Source organism: Peromyscus maniculatus, chromosome 15, assembly GCF_049852395.1.
Source record: "Peromyscus maniculatus bairdii isolate BWxNUB_F1_BW_parent chromosome 15, HU_Pman_BW_mat_3.1, whole genome shotgun sequence".
Lineage (NCBI taxonomy): Eukaryota > Metazoa > Chordata > Mammalia > Rodentia > Cricetidae > Peromyscus > Peromyscus maniculatus.
In genome coordinates, this window is record NC_134866.1 from 74,448,468 (window position 1) to 74,473,674 (window position 25,207).

The window sequence follows — 25,207 nt, forward strand, 5'->3', positions numbered from 1 at the left end:
GTGAAAATATAGATAGATGTTGTGGCTTTACTCGGGTCACATAGTCAGAATCTACAGCAAAAACAAGTTTCTCTGTCAAAGTGATGCACTGTGGACACAGCCACCTCCACAGGAACAGGGAGGACTAGGCTCACTTTTCTTCTGCATGTGGACACACTGACTTGGGTTGCATCTGTGGTGGCTGGATCCCCCCCCCAACCCCCATAGGCTCATATATCTGAATGCTGGGTCTTGAGTTGGTGGAACTATATGGGAAGGATTAGAAGGTGTGGCCTTGTTGGAGGAGGTATGTCACGGGGCGGGGTGGGGAGCGGGGTGGGGGGGTGGACTTTGAAGCTTCAACAGCCCACATGAGGCCCAGTCTTTCTCTCTCTCTGCTCCCAATTTGTGGACACAGTGTAAGCTCTCAGCTACTGCTCTGGCACCTGCCTTTGGTCATACTCCCTGCCATGATGGTCATGGACTTACCCTCTGGAACTGTGAGCCCCAAATTAAACATTTTTTTCCTAAGTTGCCTTAGTCATGGTGTTTTGTCACGGCACTAGAACATTAAGACAGAGTGTTTACCTTGTCATTTACTGGCTGTATCACCCTGAGCCCCAGCTTCCTCTTTTCAGATGAGGCAGCATCCACCAGCTGCTAAAGCTTAGCCGAGCAAGAGTTTTGTAAGAGTGGTTCCTGAGAAAGCACAGCAGCGAAGCCACCTGCTGCCAGTGCTCACATCTGTCCTGGCTGAGCCACCTGCTGCCAGTGCTCACAGCTGTCCTGGCTGAGCCACCTGCTGCCAGTGCTCACAGCTGTCCTGGCTGAGCCACCTGCTGCCAGTGCTCACATCTGTCCTGGCTGAGCCACCTGCTGCCAGTGCTCACATCTGTCCTGCCTGAGCCACCCGCTGCCAGTGATCACATCTGTCCTGCCTGAGCCACCTGCTGCCAGTGCTCACATCTGTCCTGGCTGAGCCACCTGCTGCCAGTGCTCACAGCTGTCCTGCCTGAGCCACCTGCTGCCACTGCTCACAGCTGTCCTGGCTGAGCCACCTGCTGCCAGTGCTCACATCTGTCCTGGCTGAGCCACCTGCTGCCAGTGCTCACAGCTGTCCTGGCTGAGCCACCTGCTGCCAGTGCTCACAGCTGTCCTGCCTGAGCCACAGGTCCCAGGGCTTTCAACAAGGCCATTTAGTAAGGTGAAGCAAACACAGCTGACATTTACCAGTGGGAACACTCCATGCATTCTTTAGAAACTTGAAACATCCAATCAGTGGACAAACAGGTTGGAGCACACTTTCCAGAAGGTGTCTTCTCCTTCGGAAATATTTTGTGCACATTTAAGCGCACGTCTCACCCTCCCAAGGATGTCTATCCCATTTTTATGTATGCTAAAGTATGTTATTTAAAAAACAACAACAATAAAACATTTAGGACATTTGCTGGACTGTGGATGTTTCCCAGTGGCTAGAACACTTGTTTACCATGCACAAGACCTTAGGTTCGATCCCCAGCAGCGCCAAGGAAAACTACGATTAAGGTCCTTTTTGGTCTTTTCTTCTTGCTATAAGAAGCATCCCTCCCTACCTGTCTTAACACTCATTGTACGTGTTTCCCAGATGGGCGCACACAGTCACGGTCCTGGGACAAATCACCTTTTAGAGAGGGCAGGGAAACAACCACGGGAGGCTTCACTAATACTCAAACAGGCTGCTGTTTGTTTTGGTGTTGGAATCCACAGTAAACGCTATAGCTACACATACACACAAAACACACAGTAAACGCTATAGCTACACATACACACAAAACCCACAGTAAACGCTATAGCTACACATACACAAAAACCATAGTAAACGCTATAGCTACACATACACACAAAACCCACAGTAAACGCTATAGCTACACATACACACAAAAACCATAGTAAACGCTATAGCTACACATACATACAAAAACCATAGTAAATGCTATAGCTACACATACACACAAAAACCATACTAAACGCTATAGCTACACATACACACAAAACCCACAGTAAACGCTATAGCTATACATACACACAAAAACCATACAGCTGGAGAGACAGCTCAGCAGTCAAAGCCCTGGCTGCTCTTCCAGAAGACCAGAGTTGGGTCCCCAGCACCTACATCAGGCAGCTCACAACTACCTGCAACTCCAGTTCCAGAGGAATCCAACACCTCTGGTCTCCAAGTACATTCTCGGCACTCAGGTACTTATATCCACACACATGCACAAAATTAAAAATAAGAGAAATTTTAAAAAATAAATACACACGCATATATTTATAATATCATCAATATACTGCAATATAAGAGCACATTTATGTATCTCATGTTCTTGTTTAACTCTCATTATAATACTGCAGGGCAGGTATTATTCTAATCCTATGCACGTGAAAATGAGCATGTAGAGGGAGCCATGGCAGTTTGACTAAGGCCACATAGCTAGGATCTGAATGGTGCCTGCCTGTCTCCAAAGCAAGCAACTTCTTCTCTCAACGCTGTTATTTTGCTGTCTGCCGCAAACATAGTTATTTAACTCCTAGTTCATTATCTCAGAACTCGTGAGGATGGTGAAATGGTTCAGGGCTATTATGAGAATTAAGTGAGAGATGCTTAACTACCACTGCCATGCCTGCAAACAGGAGATGCTCAGTACACCCGTGCTCTAAGCAGAGTGCTTTTCTTGCTTCGGAGGAGGCAGATCCTGGCTCTGACGGTGTGTACAGGGCAGCTACCCATTCCTTCCTGCTGGGTTTGCACCTGAGAATACGGAGGAGAGAAACAGCTACTGCATCACTCCCACTCATGGGCAGTAAGTCCCAGAAGTCTCAACACTCAGCCCAGTATCTTTCCAAGAGCATGAAGTCCTCCTGGGACCCCCTTACTGTAAGTCCAGATGTAAATAACACCATGGCTCTTCAAGGGGAGCACAGGGATATCCATCGAGCACTGCCCATACCATGCCAACCCCCTTATCCACCTGCCCAATCACCTCTTCTTTCTCCTTAGGCACAGTTCCTGTTCTATCTCCATGGCAACTTCTCTTAAGATTCTGAGCACAATATCTCAACCCTTATTCTGTTCCTCTCTCCTACCACCCCCTATGAAACAGTGACTGCATCAATAAATTCCTGACCATCTTGATCCCAAAGACAGAGAATTTTCAAATAGCATCTTATGCCCTCTGCAACCCCCACCCCCACCAGATGTGTGCACAGCACAGGCACACAGGAAATGTCCAAGGAACTGCACTCTGGATAGGAATTCTCCTACAACTGAGTATTCAGTGGAACCGTAGCAGCAGTGACTCTGGGTCTGGATTTTAGTGCTTGGCACCAGGAAGACAGCCTTGTTTCCATTCTCACTCACTGGGATAAGTAGCTTGTAAGAATTGTAACAAACACATCAAAAGTCTTCCCTCTCACAAACATAAACATTCTAAAACGTACCAGGAGCTTCTGGGATTTTGTGTGGAACAAAACATCCTGGTAGTGCTGGGCACAGTCTGGGTACACATCTCTGATATTAGCAGTGGGTAGCAGCAAGGTGTCTAAAGTCTTCAGAGGGTTCCCTTCATCGATGGCTTCATTGATGTACCCGAGAGCCACCATTCCTGCAGAGAGAAGAGGAAGTTTTCTAAGTCACAGCACATTGCACATTCTCTCATGTTACATGCTACAGAGAGCTAACAAGATACAAGGTGACTGCACAGAATCAATCTCATTTCTCTATGCATCTAATGTGCATTTAAAAATGAAATTAAGAAAAATTCAATTCATGACATATTATAACCACAAATCCATTGCAGTGGAAAAGTAATGCACATTCGGGAATGATTTAAGAAGCATGACATATGAATACCCCAAATTAGGAACCCCCCTCCCCCAGAACAACTCAGGGGCAAACAAAACAGAGGGGAAGCCATCTCATGGCTACAGATTGAAGACAATGTTGTGAAGGTAGAAATACTCCTCCAGCAGGGGGAACTGGAGGACTGGGGGGAGGTGAGGCTGTCTTTGGGATGTATTGTATGAAAGAAGAATAAGAAAAGGAAGGGAGGGAGGGAGGGAGGAAGGAAGGAAGACTCCTCAAATTGATCTATTCCAGGGTAACACCTATAAAAATCCAGGAGCCTTTCCACAAAACAGAATGTCATAAACTGACCCCCAAATGCACATAAAACACAAGGAACAGCAACAACTAATGAATCCTGAAAAAGAGGAAAATGCTGGAGGATTCGTCCCTATTTCAAAACTCATTACAAAGGTACAGTGACTAATTCTGCAGAGTCCAGGCATGAGGAAAGCCATGTAGATGAGCAGAACAGAACTGGGAATCTAGAAATGGACCCTTCCACTTATCGCCAACTACTTTTTTCAACAAGGGTGCAAGAACAATTCAATGGGCAAAAAAAGTCTATAAAGACTATTGCTAAAAGCAAATGGTGCAGGGTCAACTAGATACCCACATGTGTATGAACAAAGTTGGACCCATACATCAAATCCTGTATATAAATGAACTCAAAAAGGAGCCTAGACCTAGGTGTAAAGGCCAAAACTAAAAGTTATAGAACTCTTAGAAGAAAACATAGGAATATATCTTAGTGACTTCAGGCCGAGTAATTATCTTTTTAGCTATGGTATCAAAAGCACAAAGAAAGAAAAAAAGTAAGTACGTGGGATTTTTGTCAAAATCAAACCTTTTGTGCTTGGAAGTTCTTTATCAAAGAAAATTAAAGAGCAATTTAAAGAATGGGGCAAACTATTTGCAATTATTCAAATTCAATAAGAATAATAATGTTGTATTTATAGAGTGCCTATAATTCAGTAATTTAAAGACAGTGACATCAATTTAAAATGGGCAAAGGATTTAACTGTACATTTATATAATAATGATACACAAATTTGGTAAGTATATGAAGAGACACACAATATATTAGTAATTAGGAAAATGCAAGCCAAGTCATAGTAAGATGTCATTTTGTAATCACTAGGATGGCTGTAATAAAAAAAACAATAATAAGTGATGGTGAATCTTGAGAAATATGACTCGTATGCATTGTTGGTGGGGATCGGAAGTGGTGCAGACACATTGAAGAGCAATTTGGCAGGCTCTCAAAATATTAAATACAAAATTACCATGTGATCTAGCCATTCTGCTTGTAAACGCCCAATTGACAACCCAGATCAACATAAAAACTTGAAGGTTTAAGGCAGCATTATTTATAATAGTTAAAAAGCAGATAATAAATTTATATCAAATGATAAATGGATAAACAAATGTATCTCTATAGACCTGGAAAGGATTATAAAAATATACTAATATATAACACAATGTGAATGAGTCCTGAAAACATGCTAAGATTATGTTTTTTAAGCCAGATACAAAAGGCTACTATGGACTTACAAAAAATATGTGTGTGGATGTCTTGCCTGCATGTATGTCTGTGTGCCACATGTGCGCCTTGTGTCTGTGGACAGATGACGACACTGGATTCGCTGAAAATAGAGTTAAAAAGGGCTATGAGCTGCCTTGTAGCTAAGGCGCATGCTAGGAATCCAATCCAGGATTATCTGGAGGAGGAGCCAGAGGCGTTCACTTCTCCAGCCTCACCATTCACTTCTAAAAGGCAAATATTATGGTGTCTAATTTATAGTCCAACAAATGCACATTTTTAGAAGAGGCACACTTTTGCATATGGACAGCAAGAGGGAACTATTTCTAGTATGACTCTAAAATGATAGACAACAACACAAGACATCAGGAGATAGGATCAAAGGGCGAGTTTAATGCAGAGATGTACAGAAATGAAATGCAAACCCAGCAAGCTTTAGGCATGCATTCTGCTCTTTGTATGACTACACTTTTGCAGCTGTTAAAGGGTCTTAAGACAAACAGTTCAAAAGCAAACAACTTTCTTCCTTATTAAAGAAAAGTAGAATGGATATCCACACAGCTCAGCACTGTCTAGTGGAATTCTGGGTAACTGTGGAACCTTTCATTTTTGGCATTGTGCAATATGGCAGTCATTAACCATGTCACTATGGAGCGATTAGCATGAGGCTGCTGCAAATGAATGTTAAACTCGCTTAGCTGTGACTCTTTTAAATAGTCACACGTGGCTGGGAAACAGAGGCAGGCTCCACAGAAAAACAATGTTATGTATATTTTGGGGACAGCTTTTAGGTTCAAATACAGATAGTAAATTTCTTATATTATTTACTATTTTATTTACCTTATATTATTTACTTATATTATTTATTTACTTATATTATTACCTAATAATACACATTATTAGCTTCGAACCTTAATTCAAGAATGTGGCAAAGGAGGGCTAAGCATACTTCTTGTTTAGTTGGTGTAATCTCTAACATATTGAGAGATCTGAGAGCACAGGACTGAGAATAACAAAGCAGAGAAGCTAGGTGATGGAGTCTGACAATGTTATATGGCTTGAAGCAAAATGGATGTTTGAAGAAGGTCTCTCTCATTACTACTATGCTATCAAAAAATAAAGCAGCACCCAGTAATAATATACAAAAGTTGGCATACATGTACGCATACATGTACTCATCTACACACACACACTAATAGGAATTGACTGCCTTCTTTGGTGCTGATGAACAAGATCTGGTAGAGAAACTAAACACTGCTTAGGAAACACACTGTAAAGGACAAATATTCTTATTGTGTCTATTATTTTACATAAAAAATGATCCCAAGACATTTCACAAACATAATAAGCCAAAAAAACCCAATACCTCCAAGTTTTTAAAAATGCACCCCTACTTTGGCATTCAGTGAGGCTAACACTTTTCTACTAGGTGACCTCACAAACACCACTGTGCTAGGAATAAAGGGATTTATCCAATGAGGGAAAGGAGTCATCTCAAGCGATTAGAGATATTCCAGGTTACAGTACTTAAAGATATTTGAAGTTAATAAAGCCAACTCTATTGCTTTAACATCCAAATGAAATGATTTTCAAACATGAGGAGAGCCATGGCAAATTCCAGGTGCTGCTCTCACCCTTCCTACTTATAAACTGGAGCATACAGGAGATGTCCCATCACGCAGACACCCCCGTGGTCAGGCTGTTCTAAATACCTTCAAACACCCCATCCAAACATGATCTTAGCAGAACCAAGTGTGAGAAAGAGGATGTACACACATCCTAAGGGCCGGTCACCTGGCAAGGAGTGCATTCCAGCTGACATGACGGAAATCACTCGCTTAAGTACTTGATAGTGTATCTAACAACACAAGCTGCTGACGTCATAGTGAATGACCTCACAGGAGCCAAGGAGCCTACCCAGAAGCCCCTTGGGCACATCTGCCTCACTTTTTCTGTTTATACATGTAAAAGGTAAATCCCATAGGAATAAAGATTGCTGTGCCTTAGCCTATGACCTACTTCTTCTAAGCATCTAAGCATGGTGCTATGACATTCCAGACCAATGACAGTGGGTACTCTTGGAGAACCTGTATATTTGAGCTAATGGATGAAATAAGAAATGGCACTTTACCAAATTTTAAAAGCAACTCAAATCTGAAAACTTTCTCTCAGAGGCTGTGTGGGTAAAATAATACTCCTCTGTGGTTTTGTTGAGAAATGTGGGTTTTTCCAGGAAGAAATCGACAGAACATCAGAGTCCGGGAACATATTTAGCAGCCCGTTATTGGATACCTCTTCCATTGAACACTTCTATTAGCTGCAGGCCCAGTGAGCCACAAGTCAGAGACAGGAGCGGACCTCTGACACATGTAATGAGTGTGAAGGCCAAGGCCAGGGCACTGCTCTTTCATAACCCCCAGGAAAACTCACAGCTCCGGCAGATGATTTAGTTACTGTGCTGGATAACTCTCATTTGGCCATAATAAGGCATTTTAAAAAGTTTTACTTTTATGTGAGAAGGGATTTTTAGTCTCACATAGAGATCAAGAAAGGAACTATGAGAAGGGAAAAACAGGTCTAAAGGTTAATATAATACCCACATCTTGAAAGTAGAACAGGAGACCATTTAGGGGAGGAGGGGGACTATAGAGAGAGGGGGAGGGGAAGTGGGGGCGAGTGTAAAGGGGATGAATAAGAGCGAAGCTGTATTGATGAAAATGTCAGAACGAAACCCATTTCTTTAGTATGTAAACCAACACTTAATATTTAGCTTTTTAAGCTATCGCTTTAATGTATGATATTAAACACGATACTTCAGGAATTTTAAACAGCAATAAGAGAGGTGTGGAGAACGGGGAAGGCAATCAGCATGAAGCAGAAAGACTGGGGTAAGGAGCACTCGGAAAGGTCGGGGTGTGGAGGGACGAGGAGGGGAGCAGCAAGACATTGTTTGAATGATGCCTTTAGGAAACCGAATACTTTATACGCCGATTTTTAAGACACATATTTTTAAATGCCTCATTCTGAGAGAAGGAAGAAGAACAATCAAACCACAGTACAGGTAAATTAAATACTGTGTATTAATGTTCCCCATTGCTAGAAAGGGGGCAGGCAGTATTTGAAATAACTTTCCTGGTGCTTAGTATACGCCCTCCATGAGAAGACGTTGATGGGTTGTGGGAATGGCCACAGCAGTCAGGAGACTCTGGTTACAAATAATTTCTGCTTACAAAAGGCCACTGTCTCTTTAAGATGTACAAACACTTGTTCTTCTCTCCTCAGCACAGCAGGCAGAGGGTGGCGCTCCTCCCTTCAGTCAGTGGGAAAGACAAGGAAACAGTGCAACAGTTGGGGCCACAGAGACTAGCAACCCTTCAAGTGGGCGGGTAACACATGCAGACAATACCCCAAACAGACCGGAAGTTAGGAAACAGGGATGGGACCTGACAATGTGTTTCACCTACCCAAAGAAATCCTACCCAGTAGGTGGCATTAAGGCAGGAAGCTCAGAGTGTAGCTACGAGCATCCAAAAAGAGGGCAAGAGGACAGAGGGCCAGCGGCCACTCTCTGTAGTGAAACACACACACCCCCACACACACAGAGTGATATCCACTGCCTACACCCCCAAGATGCTCAACATCTGCTCAAATCACTGCTTCCCTCGAGAGTAACATCTGGCATGAGGCCCAAGCTCCCAAGCCAACACAATACAAGAGCTCATCAAGGTGTCTGATTACAGAGATTCTCACGTCTCGTGGACAGGAAGTACAGAGAGTGGCAACAGAAAGCTGAGCTGTCCCCGAAGAAGCTTAGACATACACAGGACTCGAACAGGACAAAAATCATGACAGTGTCCAGATCGAAGCGTCCCAGTAAATCCACACCCACTGCACACCATGAAGGCGGTGCACCGTTTCAGTGGGATGGAGTCCAGAGGGAAAAGACCCTGAAATATGAAAATGCAGACTTGGCAGGGTGCTCACAGGAAACAGCCAGGCTGACTGGAAGAATCCCAGATGATTCCAGTATTCCAGAGTTAGATGCAGTATGAGGGGGACCAGATCTGACACCTCACCAGAGCTCACCAGAACAACAGAGCTTCAGACCTGAGACAGTGCCTGCTCCATCTGCTAGAGCAAGCGTGCTAAGGAAGGGCGCTGTTCTGGGACCAAAGGCCTGACCTTGCAAACAGCTGGACTTGAAAGAGCCTGTGAAGGAGACTGGGAATGGTCATCGTACTTTTCAAACCTGAGTTATTTATTTAGATGGTGTCTTGAATACTGAGATAACAGAGAAATGTACCTACAAATGAAGTTCTTTGGGGTCACCAAGTCAAGGTGGCATTGATCTGTGCTAATCAGACTAACTCACTGCCTAGCCCATAAATAAATCCCACAGTGTCTAATTAAAAAAAAAAAAAAAAAAAAGGTTGAAGCTGGGCCATGCATGGTGCATGCCTGTAACCCCAGCACGGGAGAATGGAGGCAGGAGAATCTTGAATTTGCAGCCAGCCTGGACTATATTGTGAAAACTTGATCGTTAAAAAAAACCAGAAACAAATAAAAAAGAAAGAAAAGAAGGAAGAAAAGGGTGGGGGCAGGGGAGAGGGAAAGGAGGGCAGGAAAGGGAAAGCTGTAGCTAGAAGGGACAACAGAGGTCTGATTGGTTCTAATTCACTGCTTGGCTTGTCATTCCCTTGACAACCTGGGCTGGAACTTCTTCATTCATGCTACAGAAGTCTGGCAGGCCCAGGTTCCCCCAGCCTTCCTTTTCCAATGTCTGTGTAAGCCAAAGGGGAGAAGGAGGACGCAGGCTGACGTCAGGCCATGTGCCCTTGCAATTCTTCCATTTTCATGCCGGTTCATCATTTTAGAAACAGAACACATTGTCGTGATATTTGACCATACAGTTAGATTATACTCCCATTTTCCATTCCTAGGTTGGAAAGTGTCCAAGTTCAGGAAAGCATGCCAAAGTAAAGATGAATTCTTCTTAGAAACATAACCGTAGAAACACATTTTAGGTAAAAACAATAAAAATTAGGACTTGCATTCATCTATTTTTCTACCTTTTCATAGGCACTCTGCACAAAATCTATTATAATAAATGCGTGCATTTATAATAATAATAATAATAATAATAATAATAATAATAATAATAATAATGCGAGCTCTCCCAGCACTCATCCAGAGACTACGAAGTCCACACACATTGCTTTCCCACTCAGTTACAGAAGGAAAATGCTCCATACTTACGGTCATTTTCTTCTTGAATCTGGACATTAATCATATCAATACAATTCTGAATTTCATTCCAGCTTAAGGTATCTTGCCCTTGAGACAATACTTCTTTTTTCAGGGAGAGTAGTGCATCTGCATAACTGTGGAAGAGAAAACAGTAATGCCACACACATGTCAGACTTTGTTCACTCCTCACCCATGCCCTGCATCTGAAGTTTCACCTATGGGCCAAATGGAGATGATGTAACCCGCCTGAAGGAAGATCATTCTGAAGAAACACTTTGTGTCTCTCAATCTGACTACAGACTGCTCAAACAATGGACTCTAAAGAAAATGGAATTCATTCTGGCAGAAGGAAAAGGTACCAGCCAGAAGGGGAACTTGTCTCCTGGAGAGATTTCACACAGTTCTAACAATTTGCCAATTTGCCAGACAACCTTACAGAATGGGACTCAAGCCAGACAGTGATGGGTTAATGGTAGGCAGGACCACACCTTAACTGAAACTGGTTAGATGAGCATATACTTAGCCCTCTATGTAAACCTGGATTTCACTTCAAGACCCCTAAGATGGATGTGGGTTTTTTCTGGATCTCTTTGTGGCCACATTGAGTAAATCTTCTTTTCCTGTTCTCCACTTTTAATTTGACTCTTTTAATTGGCTTATTGAGGACAGGCTGGGCAGGCCCAGCTTGAAACATAGGTTGTGACCCCCACTGTTTGATGTCCTGAGGTTAGACAAAGAGAAGTCGGGCAGGTCAAAGTGTCTTGTACAGCTTGGTCAGCACATACTAGACTGACTTTTATAGCACTGATACTTTTCTTCTTTAAAATTTATTTTATTTTAAAATTATGTGTATGCGGGGTTGGGGATTTAGCTCAGTGGTAGAGCATTGCCTAGGAAGTGCAAGGCCCTGGGTTTGTTCCTCAGCTCAAAAAAAAAAAAAAAAATATGTGTATGCATGGGTGTCTGTGTGTGTGGATATGTGCCAGTGCCCACGGAGGCCAGAGGAGTTGGAGTCCCCTGAAGCTGGAGTGACAGGCAGCTGTGAGTGGCCTGGTGTGGGTGCTGAGAACTGAACTTCTATGAGAACAGTATGCAATCTTAATGCTAAGCCATCTCTCCAGCCCACTGTCAGAATATGGTCCAAAAATGGAGTCATATGAGGAGAATCCTCAGTGCTTGTGAGAAAACTCTAAGAAACTCTAGGAGTCTTATGACCTCAGTTTCTTCAAAAACACAGAATTGTTCTTGGAATGTGTCCCTCTTAGGTGTAGCTGATAGGAATGAGTTTCTTTCAGATTATTCACTACAACTGGCCATTGTTATTTGTTTGTATGCCTCTATGTTTTTGCCATGTGCGGCTTGTCCTTATGATTGTCTACAGCTTGAATTCATGAGAACTTGTACTCAGGTGACATCTCTTAACCCTCAGAGTATAAATTGTCTGATGCTCTGAATAAAGCTGGCTTCTGCATGAGACTTTAGTCCACTTCATCTATCGGCTCCGCTCTCCCAGGCCCCACTCTAGAGTGGTGAACACCCCACTACTGGTGTTTTTGTTTTTGTTTTTCCTTTAAAGTACTTTTTATGCTTATGACATGTTCAGTTTGATCAAAGTTCATCTCAACCCAATCTCATACCTAATTCAAGCAAAATGAAGTCCTCAACTACATGAAATGACTCTCCTCTTCTCTCCTTTTCAAAACGCTGGAACTGAACCCAAATCCTTGAATATCCTAGACAAGCACTCCACTACTGAGTTATAATCCAAAGCCTCTTTTATTTCCATGTTGAGACAGGTGCTCACTAAGTTGTCCTGGCTGGCTTTGAACTTGGTATGTAAGCCCAGGTAGGTCTGTGACTTTTAATCCCCTTGCCAGAAGCTCCCGAATAGCTGAGGTTAGCGGCATGTGCCATCACACCTAATAGGCCCACCAAGAGCTCAAATTCCATGAAAACAGACTGCCAGAAGCCTGGGGGGGGGGGACCACTCAGATCTTCACGGTATGCTTTCTTGGCAATGCAGTGCAGGAGCTGGGCTAGAATAGTCCAGATTCCCTTGTTACCTGTCCATTTCTCCAAGGGCTCCATAGAGGTTACTCAAAACCTTCTGTTTCCTCTCCCTGCCAGGCCCTGAGACCTCGTTTCTGACCTCTGACCCTCCTCACTGGGCACAACTTCTGGTTGACTCTGGCCAATGATTCTGATTTTTTTTTTTTAAATGGAGGGAGATTTGAGGGGGAAATTTACCCATCTTGATACAGTACCAGGAAACTCTCACTTCCGTAAAGGTTGATCTTACCACTGAGGAGCATACAGCCAGTGTGAACTGGGTGGCCAAGAGTAAAGAAACTCAGGAGGTTTGTGATGTTTCATCTTTCTCACAAGGGAAGTAAAGGATAGTCCTGTAGGTACACAATTCTCCCGGAGCCTCGACACATACAAGTGGAGGATGTTAAAAAGAGTACCACAAGAGGCTAAACCCGTCTCCCTGGGAGTGACAGATTTCCTCAAAGTTCTTCACGCTTCAAGGTGACACCGAGCTAACTTCTACAGAATGTAGCTTAAGAAAACAAAGTTCTTCAAAACAGAAAGGGATGACAACAGATGATGGCCTCCAACTGAGGCCAACCAAATGCAGGCCTGAAACTGGCCAAGGATTATGCTTGGGATCTTTGCCTTACCACCAGGGTCACAGAGAAGTTACATTTACTAATGTATAATGAACTGCACTGATGACACTAAGACCCGGGACAAATGGCAATTTGTTCTGGTTAGCTTTTCTTAGAGATGGAGACCGTTCTTTAAGAAAGTGCAGAGTCCTTCCGGGCATCTTGTAGACTTGATAAAAATCTAAGGGATGGCTCTGTAGGAGTGAGGTGAGAGTCCTCAAGGGTGGCTACAGACAAACCCACTGGCACCCCGGATCCCTTCAGAAACACACACTGGTGCACCAAAGGGAAACGTTTTAGCAAGAAGCCAACAGAATGGTACAGGCCCTTCCGATGAGAACCAAGCTTTAGGATGAAGGGATTACGACAGTAAGATTAGGAGGGATGAGGGTAGCCCCCAAGAACAGACTGGCCGGGGTCAAAGGAGAAGTGAAAGGGACGGATTGGTGGGGTGCCTTCCCTGGCTGAGCACTGGCCTAAGCATTGAATCCTCAAAGCCGTTCTGTAGATGAGGAGAGAGGTTTTGTTGTTTTCTTTATTTTTGTCTTTATAGATGAAGAGGAAAAGATTTGGTTAGAGGAGGTCAAGCAGATGATTTTGGCTTCAAGGCTTATGTATCTCTTAGCTCCCAGCTCCCAGATGAGGTAACCTGGCTGGGGTGAGAAGCACAAAGTAATTAATGAGAGCATCCTCCACAGTAGGCAATGCACTGATACTGTGTTCAGTGGAGGTGCCAAGTTCTTCATGGTAAAGGGAGCATTATAAGACAGACAGGCCAGCAGGTCCAGTGTGGCTGGAGATAGCATGGCTGAAGTATACAGTGCCCACGGAGGTCCAAAACCATGATGCTACTCAATCATGGATCAGAAACTCAACTGTGCACTAAAATAAACCTGTTCTTTTTTTGTTGTTTTTTATTTATTTTTTAAATTTTTTCATATCGAGCCACAGTCTCGTGTAGCCCAGGCTTCCCTCAAACTTGCTATACAGTCGAGGAAGATTCTGGACTCCTCATCTTCCTGCCTGCAAGTCCTGAATGTTGGAATCACAGGTATATGCCACTATGCCAGGCTTACCTCTGTTCTTTTTAAGTTATTATTAGATCATGAACTTGCATAATGCAAGCCATGTGACTGTCAAATGGGGTGGGCCCATTTCCTTAAGTGGTATTCATAGATAGGGAGGCAATTTCAATCAACAGAATGGATAACCGGATTGGAAGGGGAAGGAACGACTGTCATTTAGAGGGCACTTGGCCCGGTATGTTTCACAATTACTTTACCAAGAGTCACTGTTAGATTTTAACCTTCAGCGAGGCGTGAGCAGCTCTGTTGAGACTTTTGCATCAAGAGGGCTCAAGGGTTAGTCAGAAAAGACTGACCACGACTGGACAGGGAGAGAAAAGAGGTAGGGGTCTTCGTGGTGGATGTTACTGCAGAAAGGGAGAGACACAACAGTAGATGAGGGTGGACCCCAGAGGAAGCCCTTTGCCCAGTACTGTGTGCATAGGTGGTTTGTGCACAGTGGATGAGGACACGAGCAGCTACCATAGCATCAGAGTTCTGGCCAAGGGAAGAAGAAAAAGAGATCAGGCTGGTGTTTCTAAGCTTGGAGAGGAGCGTGACATCATTAGCATGAAGGGAGCAGTAAATGACCCGGGAACTAAGCCCTGCGGAGTATGTGAAGCAGGTAGATTTAACTAGAGTAGAACAGGATGATGCATTTCTGCAGGAAGACTAAAAAGGTAACGCTACTGACCATCCACTTCTTGGTAATGGTGTACATAGGCAAGTGACCCGACACTGTTCACTTAGAATCGAAACTGTGCTTAACATAGGATTAGCCATCCTGTGGATTAGGGCCAGTTTAAAGTCACCAGCTAACTTTTTGTCTAAATCTGGGTAGATATCTCCCTCTGGTGGTCACAGCGAGTCAGGGCTCACTCACTGTTTTTTGTTTTTTTGTTTTTTTTTTTTTTTTTCTTTTGTCCTAGTTGAACCTAATTTGGGGGTTGAGTGCTTGTCTGTGTGAGGTCCTGGGTTCAGCACCCAGCAGCAAAGAGAAATGAAAAAATCTCTGATTTGGCTTCTAATTCTAGCCCTTAGTTCTCTCTCTAGATCCACCGCAGCGTTAAGAATGACTAGCAATCACAGTTATCTAGGAACCTGAAACGAAAAATCTCCAACTGAGGTACAATCCACGGTGCTCACAGAGCTCTTGTGGTTTACACAGCCAGAAGAGTTGGGAGTCTGGAGCCCCACTTAGGGTCCATAACTCCAGAAGTTTCCTTATCAGTGGAATGGGCACCTCGGGCCCTTAGCTACTTCTAACTCCCCTGACGAAGCCCGAAGGAAGGTAGATTTTCAACAGCTCCTCCAGGAAGCAGTCTTTGCTTAGGGTAAAATCAGTCCTTAACGCAAGATGATAACTTTGTCCCCAGCAAAGGAGGGCTATAAAGAAGGCCTCTTACAGCTGAGTAGACTAGCTCTTGAGAAAATGCAAGCAGGGTATGTGAACTTTTCCATTAAGCAAGTTGTTAATTTGGGAGGTCTGCCAAGCACACTCCCCCCCCCCCCCCCCCCGAAAGAAGGTTTGGAAAGTGCCCCTTACCGGTCCACATGTGCCTCATCCAGATTGTTGAAACCTATGGTGGGACTTCTGAGTTGGTTCTGCACAGACACAAGGTCACTGTTGTCCAAGGCCTGGTTCAGCAAAGCCACAGCAGACAACATTTCCACCGCGATCAGGAGCTCCTCGTGGGCCAGGTAGTTCTGTCGGCGAACACAGGACAAAGTGAGCTCCCCAAAGCATGCACCGCACCTACGCGCTTCAGGGACGCGATGCATGTGACAATAAGCATGCCCACCTGCTCTTCACTGGCTTTCAGGAAAGCCAGGTAAATGGCTCCTAGGTTCTTTCAGATGATTATTGTGGGGGCTGTGTTATGTATAACCTACAGTTACAATGTCACAAATATCTGTATCCCATGGCTGATCTCCACTCTCAGGGGTGCTGGCTGCCTATCAGGCTCTAGGTAACCTGGTAATTAAGCCACAGGTTAGACAAAACTGGCAGAGAGGTCCAGGTAAGATCTCAGCACAGTAAATGACCCTGTTTTCGGCCCAGGAAAGAGGAGTTTTACCTAAATGCTATAAACCTACAAAAACAAATATGATCTTTAAGCCAAGGAAGTTGACTCTAACCCCCAAAAGCTAATTTTGGTTTTATATATTGGGTAGAAACTTTAAAATGTACTATAAGGTCTGGATATTTGATGTAATTTAAGGTAAGGCTTTTTCATAAAGCAAGGAAGACCCTCCATATTTACATATTTATGAATTGATTTTATTTGGATTATGTAAAGACAGGTTAGCTTTCTGAGCATCCTTTCAACATTTTCTTCCATTTGATCATTTTATATCATTTTAGCCAATTTCAAAAAAAAGATAGTTCTTTCATTATAGTGAAGAGATTGAAAAAGAATTATTTAAAAAATGGATATACATCCTTGCATTTAGAATATTATATATGCAAAATGTCATCTTTATATTAAAATGCCTATTACAGCTTCCTGGATCGTCACAGAAAAATTTAAAAACAACCTGATTTCAGAGTAATAAAGCACCATTTTATTTCCTATAGCCAACAGGAAACTGTGGCAACCACAGAGCATTTTATCTCAACGACACACATTATAAATTTACTACACAAAGAAGGTACTACAAGACAAGATTACAAGAGCCCAGTGGAAGCGTGTGGAAGCGCTTCCTCTAACTCTCCCAATGAACTACCCCCTAATATCCACTAGGTCATGACAGAAGACAAGGGCAAGAGAAGGGGCTGGACTGCCGATGGATGGCTCTGATCCACGGCTGAGCTGGCCTGTGTCTCGAGTGTCTGAGCTTCAAATCTAGAAGTGAGGGGGGACAAGAAGGGCCAGAAAATAATCTGTACTACAAAATAATTATGTCTATGCAGAAAATGTGTGAAGGGCTCCAGGCTATCCAACCTCCTAGGCTTCCATGAGGGCACGTGTGCACATGCGTGCAACACACACACACACACACACACACACACACACACACACACACACACGCACGCACGCACTTTGTTTTCACTTACAAACATTTTTCATTTTTTAATCTTGACATTCACAGCTCTGTGAGCTGGCTACTCACACTCTTGGCCTCCTTTCATCAGTAGACAATGCTGGTTCTTATTTTTAAGATCCAGTCATTGTTCCTCTATCATTTATTAAAACTTTCAGCCAGGTGGCAGTGGTGCACGCCTTTAATCCCAGCACTCGGGAGGCAGAGCCAGGCGGATCTCTGTGAGTTCGAGGCCAGCCTGGTCTACAGAGTGAGATCCAGGACAGGCACCAAAACTACACAGAGAAACCCTGTCTCGAAAAATCAAAAACAAACAAACAAACAAAACAATACAAAAACCCTTTAATTTTAATAAGTTTATTTATTAAAGCTGGGTCCAGTGGGACACTCCTTTTCGTGGCACCTAAGGAGCAGAGGCAGGAGGATTTCTGTAAGTAAGACTAACTTGGTCTACACAGCTAACTCCAGGGCCAGCCATGGTGACATGGTGAGATACTGTTTCAAAACAAAAAAAGGGTTTTACCTATCTTTGTGTGGGTGTTTGGCTTGCATGATTGTGCACCACATGCATGCCTGGTACCAGAGGAGGCCAGAAGAGGGCGTCGGATGCCCTGGACTAGAGTTACAGAAAGCTGTGAGCCACCACGTGGATGCTGGGAATTGAACCTGGGTCCTCTGGAAGAGCAGTGAGTACTCTTAACTGCTGAGCCATCTCTCCAATCCAGAACTTTGAGTTCTAAAAATTACTTTTACATTTAGCTTTTAACCTTTAATTTTACTTTTTTGTTTTTCAGGAGGTGATGCTGGGGACTGAACATGGCTTCATGTAAGCCAGGTAAACATCTAACCTTGAGGAAATTATTCTGAGATATATGTGCTGTGAATTAACATTTTTCCGATCACCTGGTAAACATTGCAAACGATTTCGTTAAACAACCCTCCTCACACCAGCTCTTCTCTATGTGACGTTCTCGGCCTTTCTTCCGGTACTTTCCATTCTGCCCCTCTCTGCTCCTTACAGACTTCGAGTAAACATTCTGTTTATTATATAATGTGGTGGTTTGAAAGAAAATGGCCCCCATAGGGAGGGGCACTATTAGGAGGTATGGCCTTTGGGAGGAAGTGTGTCCTGTGTACCTTCTGATCGAGATATAGTCAGCACCATGTCTGCCTACATGCCACCATGTCCTGCCATGATGATAATGGACTAAACCTCTGAAAATGTAGGCAAGCCCCAATTAAATGTTTCTCCTTTATAAGAGTTGCCATGGTCATGGTGTCTCTTCACAGAAACAGAAACCCCAACTAAGACATATAACTTATGTGAAAATGAGTGTATAATACTTTAGCATATTAAGAATCATAAATTTACAAAAATCAAAGCCAGGCTGCTAATGTTGAGTTGCAGATCTCTAGAAATGCTGGTTTAAAGCATATTTCAATAGTTAAAATTATTGAACATACTTAAAAAAAAAAAGATTTCTTTTTAATTATGTGTGTGTCTCCGTGTGTGGGTATGTATGTACATATGTGAGTGCAAGCGCCCTTCCCTTGGAGGCCAGAGGCATTGGTTCTCCCTGAAGCTAGAATTCCTGGCAATTGTAAGCTGCCTGACATGGGTGCTTGGAACAGACCTGGGGTCCCCACAGCAGCAGAATGAGCTCTCAGCTATCATCTTTCCTAAACACACACACAGAGAAAATAGCAACACTTGTTCTTCTGTGTATTGCGTACACTACTTCTGGATTGCCTAACTATGCCCTTAGCATTTTCCCCTGGACTAAAAGCAAGAGGTAAAGGGAAAAATGAACCCTGGACGGGCACCAGTGGGCCACCGAGGCTGGGGCTGTGGGCTGTGCACCATCTGGAGACTGCACCCCTCACCCGCCTTCCCCTTCTCTCTGCAGCCGCCCTTCTCCCTGGGACGCGGTATGAACGCATGCACACACACACACACACACACACACACACACACACACACGCACGCACGCACGCACGCACGCACGCACGCACGCAGCTGTGCCTTACCGAGGTGTTCTGTTTCTGGAGGTTGACGAGTTCGTTCTGGTACATAACAGCAGCAAAGGGATACACAGCTGGCAGCTGGGCCTCCGGTTTCTTCAGTGCGAGCAGTGTGTTCTCAGGGTCTCCTTCCCGAAGGACAGCATTGATATGGTCCACAGCAGCCCGCCCTGCGGGTAGGCGCGCATACTAAGTGAGAATGTGTGCTCTCCTCTGCTGGCCTGCCCACCCGGCCCTCCTTCCCAAGGTTCTAATGTAAGCAATCACTTGCCACAGATTCTGAAAAGCCACACACAGGTGGAGGTGGGCAAAGCTTGCGAAGCCGGGTCAGCGATTCTAGACACTCGAGGGCCTGCGGCGACTTCCAAAAAGAACTACAGCATCCATGGACCTTGAGTCCTGGATCACTCCTGCTGGTATGAGGTCCCCACGAAAGCCTTTCTTTTGTGCGTCTATGATACGTGTGTGCATGTGTGCCGGTGTGTGGGCCCTTGTGGAACTCAGAGGACGGCCTCAGATGTCAGTCTTCACTATTCACCATGTTTGAGACACCGCCTCTCTGCTGTTAGCTGTTGTATTCCCGGCTAGCTGGCCCAAGGGCTTCTGGGGCTTTGCCCAGCTTTCTGCCCTCTTACCTCACCATAGGAGCAGTGGGGTTGCAGACGTATGCTACTTCATCCACTTTTATACGTGGGCTCTGGGGATTTGAACTCAAGTCTTAACACTTGCACGGCAAGTACTTTACCCGCTGGGCCATTTCTTTACCGCCCCCCCCCCCCCCCAAAAAAAAAAGCTTTTCTTTCAGGACCAGCTCTTTTCCCACCTCACCCATGAGGCCTTCAAACCACTTGCATCCTGAGGATTTCCCATCTGGTGAATCTCATTTTTAGGTAAAGCTGGAACATGGTGTTCTGTATGTTTATTCTCTGCCACTCCTTGTGGGTTAGCACTCCCTCATTAAGGAGATCGTTACCATAACATGAAGACCAGGAGCCAGCCTCGTCCTTCCCAGTGGATCCGCACACAATAAGCCCACAGCAGAGCTCGGTACCCTGCTGTTCTACTCTGCATGTTCAACCCTAAATGCCTCATCTCTCCATCAACTGTAACATTCAGGCTACAAGGAGCTTCCGTGACCGAGGGAAGGGTGCTTGGAATGATGGAGCCAGCAGAGTTTTAAGAACACAGACACCCAACTGCTGGTCCAAGCAAGGGGATGAGAGATGAGCTATCCCCAGTCAAGAGAAAACCAGACAGAGCCTGCAAGATTTGCCTTCTGAGGAAGGCATCTGGGTACCAGGAAAAGCAGACACGCACTCTATCTGCCTATTGTTATGGCTACAAGACAGCTAAAATTACTCTAACTCCTTTTGATAGGAGTCCAAACACAACTGACGTCTCTGAGGAGGGGTCACTGACATGATCACCAAAGCTGCTGCCAGTACCATTAACTGGCTGCTATGAATGTAAATAAATGCCTTGGCATTAATACACTAACCCTCAAGGTTGGGATGAGCCTGTCGATGTCCCCACACTTTCCTTGCAGGTTTCAAAGCGTACAATAGCTCACTGTCACACCACCGACTATACTTCAGTTCTATGGGACTACAGATTTTCCAAGAGAAGAGATGAAAATTTCACAAGAACCAAGCCACCAAACATGGAAGCATCCTCATCAATTTCAGCTTGTGCTGATGGTACAAATCACCCATTGCCTGGTACTTTAAAATGGAAATGAAAGTATAGCCAATTTAGTTAAATCTGTGGTCAGGAAGTTAGGTCACTGGGTATTCAAGTATTTATTTGTAGAAAGTTTTATTAAATATACAAAAAAAGAAAGCTGTCTTATTTATAAGCATTTCAAAAGCTACAGGACCATTTCCTCTCAAAGCTTTTGGAGTTCAGATGTTGTCTCATTGGCAATATTAATTTCTTCCTGTAACTGTCCATTTCTGTCCAAGGATGATGGAAGTCTCAACCTTCACAAACAACGGAAAGAAAACACTGAACCTTATGGTGGTATTTTATTTGTACTGAAATGCGATTTTAATTGTATGTTAATAAATAAAGTTGCCAGGGGGTCAGAGCTATTAGAGCCATAGAAAGAGCATGGCGGTGGTGGTGCACGCCTTTAATCCCATAGATCTCTGTGTGTTCAGGGATACAGCCAGCATTGGAGACATATGCCTTTAAGACCTGGAGGGCGGTACTTACAGGCAGTGACGAGGCAGTCATGTGTTTGGGTTTACAACCAATGAGAAGGCAGAACAGAAAGACTATTTAAAGACATACACACAGGAAATAGGTCTGTTTCAGAGAGCTAGGACCACTGCAGGAGGAAGGGTGAGATTTTAGCTCTGAGCTCTGACCTCTTGGCTTTCTCTTTTACATTGGTTCTGTGTTTCTTATTTAATAAGACGGTTGGTTACATCTACAGAACCTGGGCTTTGTGTATCATTACCCACACGTTCAAGGGTCCGTAGCATAAAGAACAGGAAATTGTACCCTGAAATTGTAAGGGTTGATGTAAACACATCAGCAATGAGTTCTCATGTAAATTCTCGAGCTCAGATGTTAGCTGCCAGACACTGACATGAAGTAATCTGCACTGGCATCCTTGATCCTTGCAGGACCAGTCACTCCAATAACTTAGGAGAAGACTTCTCAGCCAGACCTGCAGGTGTGTATTCTTTGAGTGTTCAAAGCAATCCGAAACGTTCCCAGCGTATTTAGGCAGTGACACAGAGGATAGCTTTAGAAATGGTCTCTTTGGTGGATGTTCCAATTTTAAATTCAGCAGAAGTTCATGTGATCTATTAAATGGTTCCAGTGGTTTTTCGTGTATTAAGAGTTTGGGGGAAAATATGGGCTATGTAGATTAATTGAGAGAATAAATATCAAATAGAATTCCTTACTGCCTCTTCTGATGTTCAAGTAAAGATAACTTTTATTAGATGGAGGATAAGTCTAATGATTGACGGATCTAAAGTCACATTTGCTCATTTTTAACTACCTAAGTTTTTTGTTTCTTTTACAGTCTGTTCTAGTTAGCTTTAACTATCAGCTTGAAACAGCCTAGAGTCACCTGAGAAGGGACTCTCAGCTGAGGGAATGCCCAGCTCAGACTGGACTGTGAGCATGTCTGTGGGGGACCATCTTGATTGTTATTACCTGGGAGGGCCCAGTCCACTGCGGGCAGCACCCTTCCTTGAGCAGGTGGTCCTGTATGAGAAAGCGAGCTAAGCTTCCTAAGGACAAGCCTGTGAGGGAGCTAGCAAGCAGAACTTCTCCATGGCTCTGCTTCTGGTTCCTGCTGGATTCTGGCTTTGGCTCCTCCCCTCAGTGACTGACTGTGACCTGTGTGTCAAATGAATCCTTCCTTCCTCTAAGTTGCATGTGGTCAAAGTGTTTTTACCACAGAACAGAAGGGAAACCAGAACACAGTCACTCAACTGAATAGGGTGTGGAGAGGAACTGAACTATGAGATCCACACAGGCTCAGAAGCACAGTACTAAACTTGCTATCATGTAACTTCATTTCACCTGCCAATAGTCTCATTCAGTTGCAGTAAAGCTATATAAGCTGTTAAAAAAAATTCTTGGAACTTTAAACTAAAGCCTGTGGATGAGTAAAAAGCAGAAAGGCAGATGTGCCAGTAATATAATATCTTAAACAATTTCAGCAGAACACCATCACACAATCAAGAGCAAGGAATAATCATTAAGTTGTAATCTTTTGCTAAATAATAGTCAGTGTCAGCCCTTCAAGGGACAGAGCCAAAACGGCATACATCACAGCTGTGATGAAACCGGAAGGCAGGATAGAACCAGTTTGCAGACACTTGGACATGCTGTGTGTGGACCAGGGACAGCATCAGTGAGGGAGACTCATCAGGAGACTGTCAGAAGTTGCATCACAATGATGAGCAGTCTTGATAGATTTCCCATTCCATAAGGCAGAGTGAGAAGTTTTGCAGAGATCCTGGCAAAGAAAGCTGACACCTTATCCAAACATCCATTCCGACACATCACCCATCACTTACTATTGACTGTATTGATGTTGCTCTGGATCTCTGCCTGGGTCAGCAGCTCCTCATACGCGTCTCTCTCCTCTTCTGAAATACAGCTGTTCTGCAAAACAAAATCTTCACTGATCCCTGAGCTTCCATCTGATGTCTCCACAGCACACAACTCAAATGATAAAGGGAGCTTGCTCCTTTTCACTTGAAATCAACAGGAGCATCTGTGGGATACCTGCTCAGTGCAGGGCTCCAGGGGAGGTACAACCAGCAAGAACTGCAAAGAGGAACAGCAGGCCCTGCCATTCTGTGAACAAGACTACATTTCTAATATGGAAATATTAGAAGGGATCACTCAATACGGCGACTTTTACAGAGGCAAAACAGTGAAATACTGGAAATTTCACTTGAGTCCGTCTGAAAAAATTAAAACCCACAAATAATGAATGTGCATAGAAGAGATCACAGCTGAACTCAATTGGAAAGAAAAGTTTAAACCGTGGTAACAACCAAGGAAAGCCTAGAGGGGGAACAGGGTAGTGAAGCCCAGGGTAAGCAACAGGCCATCGGCAGCACAGTTTAGTTAAAAACAAAAGTCACACAGTTTGACCTGTTGATTATGTTAGACAAAAGATGGTCTCTGCATTACAGAGGACCCCAAAGACCAAACTGAATACTTGTACTTATTTAGTTTGTTTGTTTGTTTTGTTTTGAGACAGGGTCTCACTGTGTAGCCCTATCTGGCTGTTGACCAGGCTAGCTTTGAATTCACAAAGATCACTTGTCTCTGCCTCCTCAGTGCTGTACTTAATGTAAGTGTGTGTGTGTGTGTGTGTGTGTGTGTGTGTGTGTGTGTGTGTGTGTGTGTGTGTGTGTGTAGAACCAGGACAGGTTTTTGGTGAGGTGATATCAGATCCTAATTAAACAGAGACCTAGGAGAAAGTCCTACAGGAGTCCTGTGAAAACCCTGGAGGCCAGTGTGTGGGACTTGGAGGCAAAGTATGACTTCAAGTTGGCAGAAAAAGGCAGCAGACTCTAGCTAGGACCAGGAGAGAGGGGACATAAAGGACTCTAGACAAGGACAGGTGGAATACTTATTCTTCTGCTGTGGTCAGGTATAAGGTCTTAGAAACACAGAGTGCAAAGTCTGCAGAAGTAGAGTGGATGACATGGGAGGGCCTGGCTTAGAGTTATCAGCTGATTTCCTCGACAAGTGTATGACTCAGTGGAGGAAGAATAGAAAAAGATCAATGTGAGCCTGGAAAGAATCCCAGTAGAAACAGGGAGAAGGAAGAGACTCCAAGGGGTCAGTGCTAAGAACTGTTATAGCCAAGACTCATGCAAGTCAGGGGAGCAGAGCCTCTTGGGGGAGCTGGGCCACTGAGATGGGGGCTGCTGAAAGCCACTACACTAGGCAAGGAAAAGTCATCAAATAAAGTATTGGAGCTCAGAACTTAATGAGAGAAAAGTTGATGCTGAGTAAACATTTCAATGTAGACGAAGTTATGAGCAAAGACTATGCAAGAAGTAGGTGGGTTTAGAGTTAGGATCAGAAATAGGCTTTCTCATTAGGAGAAGGGGATACTTTCAAATCAGATGGGTTTAGTATTGGGAAAATGTGGAGAGGCATGAGAAAACTTCCTCTCTGAATATTTCCTTGTTGAATTATTAATGTCTGTCCTAGACACACCATTTTCATAGTTGGCATGGAGCCGGAAGATGATATCAAACAAGGATGT

The 25,207-nt window shown here is 44.0% G+C and overlaps 1 protein-coding gene across 4 annotated transcripts in view; it reads right to left on the reverse strand.

Moving 5' to 3' along the window:
• Iqgap2 (IQ motif containing GTPase activating protein 2) overlaps positions 1-25,207 on the reverse strand; it is a 278,808-nt gene that overhangs the window by 87,602 nt on the left and 165,999 nt on the right. The window contains exons 9-13 of one of the 4 annotated variants that reach the window (XM_006985748.4): positions 23,493-23,580; positions 19,456-19,619; positions 15,929-16,089; positions 10,659-10,783; positions 3,457-3,620 (exon numbers count right to left, since the gene is read on the reverse strand). In XM_006985748.4, coding sequence (XP_006985810.2) covers positions 3,457-3,620; positions 10,659-10,783; positions 15,929-16,089; positions 19,456-19,619; positions 23,493-23,580 — 702 coding nt within the window. Of the gene's footprint in view, positions 1-3,456; positions 3,621-7,114; positions 7,280-10,658; positions 10,784-15,928; positions 16,090-19,455; positions 19,620-23,492; positions 23,581-25,207 lie in introns of those variants that run through there. The other 3 variants (XM_076552086.1, XM_076552088.1, XM_076552087.1) reach the window with 3 other exon arrangements.